At 31.9% G+C, this 1,581-nt stretch overlaps 1 protein-coding gene across 1 annotated transcript; it reads left to right on the forward strand.

Moving 5' to 3' along the window:
• Nucleotides 1-520: 520 nt before the first annotated feature.
• On the forward strand, nucleotides 521-1,331 carry LOC123924122 (RING-H2 finger protein ATL66-like). The gene has a single exon (XM_045976897.1). The coding sequence runs from the start codon at nucleotides 643-645 to the stop codon at nucleotides 1,171-1,173; it is 531 nt and encodes a 176-aa protein (XP_045832853.1). The 5' UTR covers nucleotides 521-642; the 3' UTR covers nucleotides 1,174-1,331.
• The last annotated feature ends 250 nt before the right edge of the window (nucleotides 1,332-1,581 follow it).

Raw genomic sequence — 1,581 nt, forward strand, 5'->3', positions numbered from 1 at the left:
TTATTTAATGAATTTAAAAAATTGATTGTTTTTTATAAATAAAAAATTTGTAGCAAATATAAACTAAATATAATAATTATTTAATAAATTTTAAAAATCAACCATTTTTTTTATAAAAATAAAAGTAAATACTCTCTTCAAACATTAGATTCATTATAGAATTAATGTATCTAAAAAATTGTTTAAATACATTAATTATATAATTAATTTAAAAGGTAACATATTTTTTATATGGGTCATGCTAACCGGTGCTCCCGGGGCACTAGTTAAGGAAACCAAAATTAGAAAGTTTTGAAATGAAAATAACACTTTTTAAACTTCCGAGAAGTTGACTGCACAAACTTCAATGCCAAATTACTATTTTTGCATTCTTAACTAGTGCCCCGGGTCACTGTTTAGCATTTTCGTTTTTATATATAGAACCCGAAACAGTAAAATATTCGCAAACTCAAATGACTGTATACACCTAATCTATCATCAAAAGTGACTCTATAAATAATGCTATTTATTCACTTTTTCCAAAGTACACTCATAGTCATAGCAGCAGCAATAACACTCCACTAACCACCGCACTCCAGCCACTCCTCACTTCTCAGCCGTAACAACCACCACAACTTCCACAAACCACCGCATCAAACCCCCATGTCTAACCACAACAGCATCAAAACATTCGACTGGACATTCGACACACAACCCGAAGAAGAACCACTCCAAATCAAAGGCGGAAAACTCCTCTTCTTCATCGCAATCTTCACCATCATCATCCTCTTCACTTTAATCTTCCTCTGTGCCCGTTGGATCTTCCATAACCGTGGCTTTCTCAATCCTCCTCAAGCACCGTCACACACAACCGCATTTCCTTCTCCATCAGAAGGACTCGACGAGGACGATATCAAGAAGCTTCCGATTATATTACATCAAACAGATTATTCCAATCGCGCTTTGGAGGAAATGGAATGTTGTATTTGTTTAAGTGCTTTTAGAGATGGTGAGAAGGTGAAAGTGTTGCCGAGTTGTGATCATTGTTTTCATTGTGAGTGTGTTGATGTTTGGCTTATGAATCATTCTAGTTGTCCTTTGTGTAGAGCTTCTCTTAAAATCGATTATACGTTTCCGCAGATTTTGATTCAAGAACCACCTATTAGATATAATAATAATAATGTTCCACTTTAATCTTGTTTAGCTTTTGTTTTGTAATGTTAATTTAGTAGTATTAGTGTGTAATTTACTTGTTTTGGAATGTAAATCCTAGTGACAAGTAGTTTTACTTTAGAGATATGTGATTATGGTGAATATTAATATGATTAAAATTTGTAAACTTAAGTTTTAACTATTTTGGGGACTGAATTTGAAAAAGGGACCATCTCATTGCTTTCATTTTGTTTTGATGAACACATAACAGACTCACTCTAACCATCTCATTGCTTTTATATTTAATTTTTTTAACTAATGTCTCATAGGTACTGCTGCATCCGTCTCATAATATAAACAAAAAAATATTTTCATATTTATTAAGAAAAGTAAAATATGATAATTTCAAGAATAACTTTTTGTGTTTTTGTTGAAATAAGTTTCATGGGA

The sequence above is a fragment of the Trifolium pratense genome, linkage group LG4, assembly GCF_020283565.1.
Source record: "Trifolium pratense cultivar HEN17-A07 linkage group LG4, ARS_RC_1.1, whole genome shotgun sequence".
NCBI lineage: Eukaryota > Viridiplantae > Streptophyta > Magnoliopsida > Fabales > Fabaceae > Trifolium > Trifolium pratense.

Bases quoted from the DNA above. Each gene is read 5' to 3' on its own strand.
- LOC123924122 (XM_045976897.1), top strand. From the start codon at position 643: ATGTCTAACCACAACAGCATCAAAACATTCGACTGGACATTCGACACA.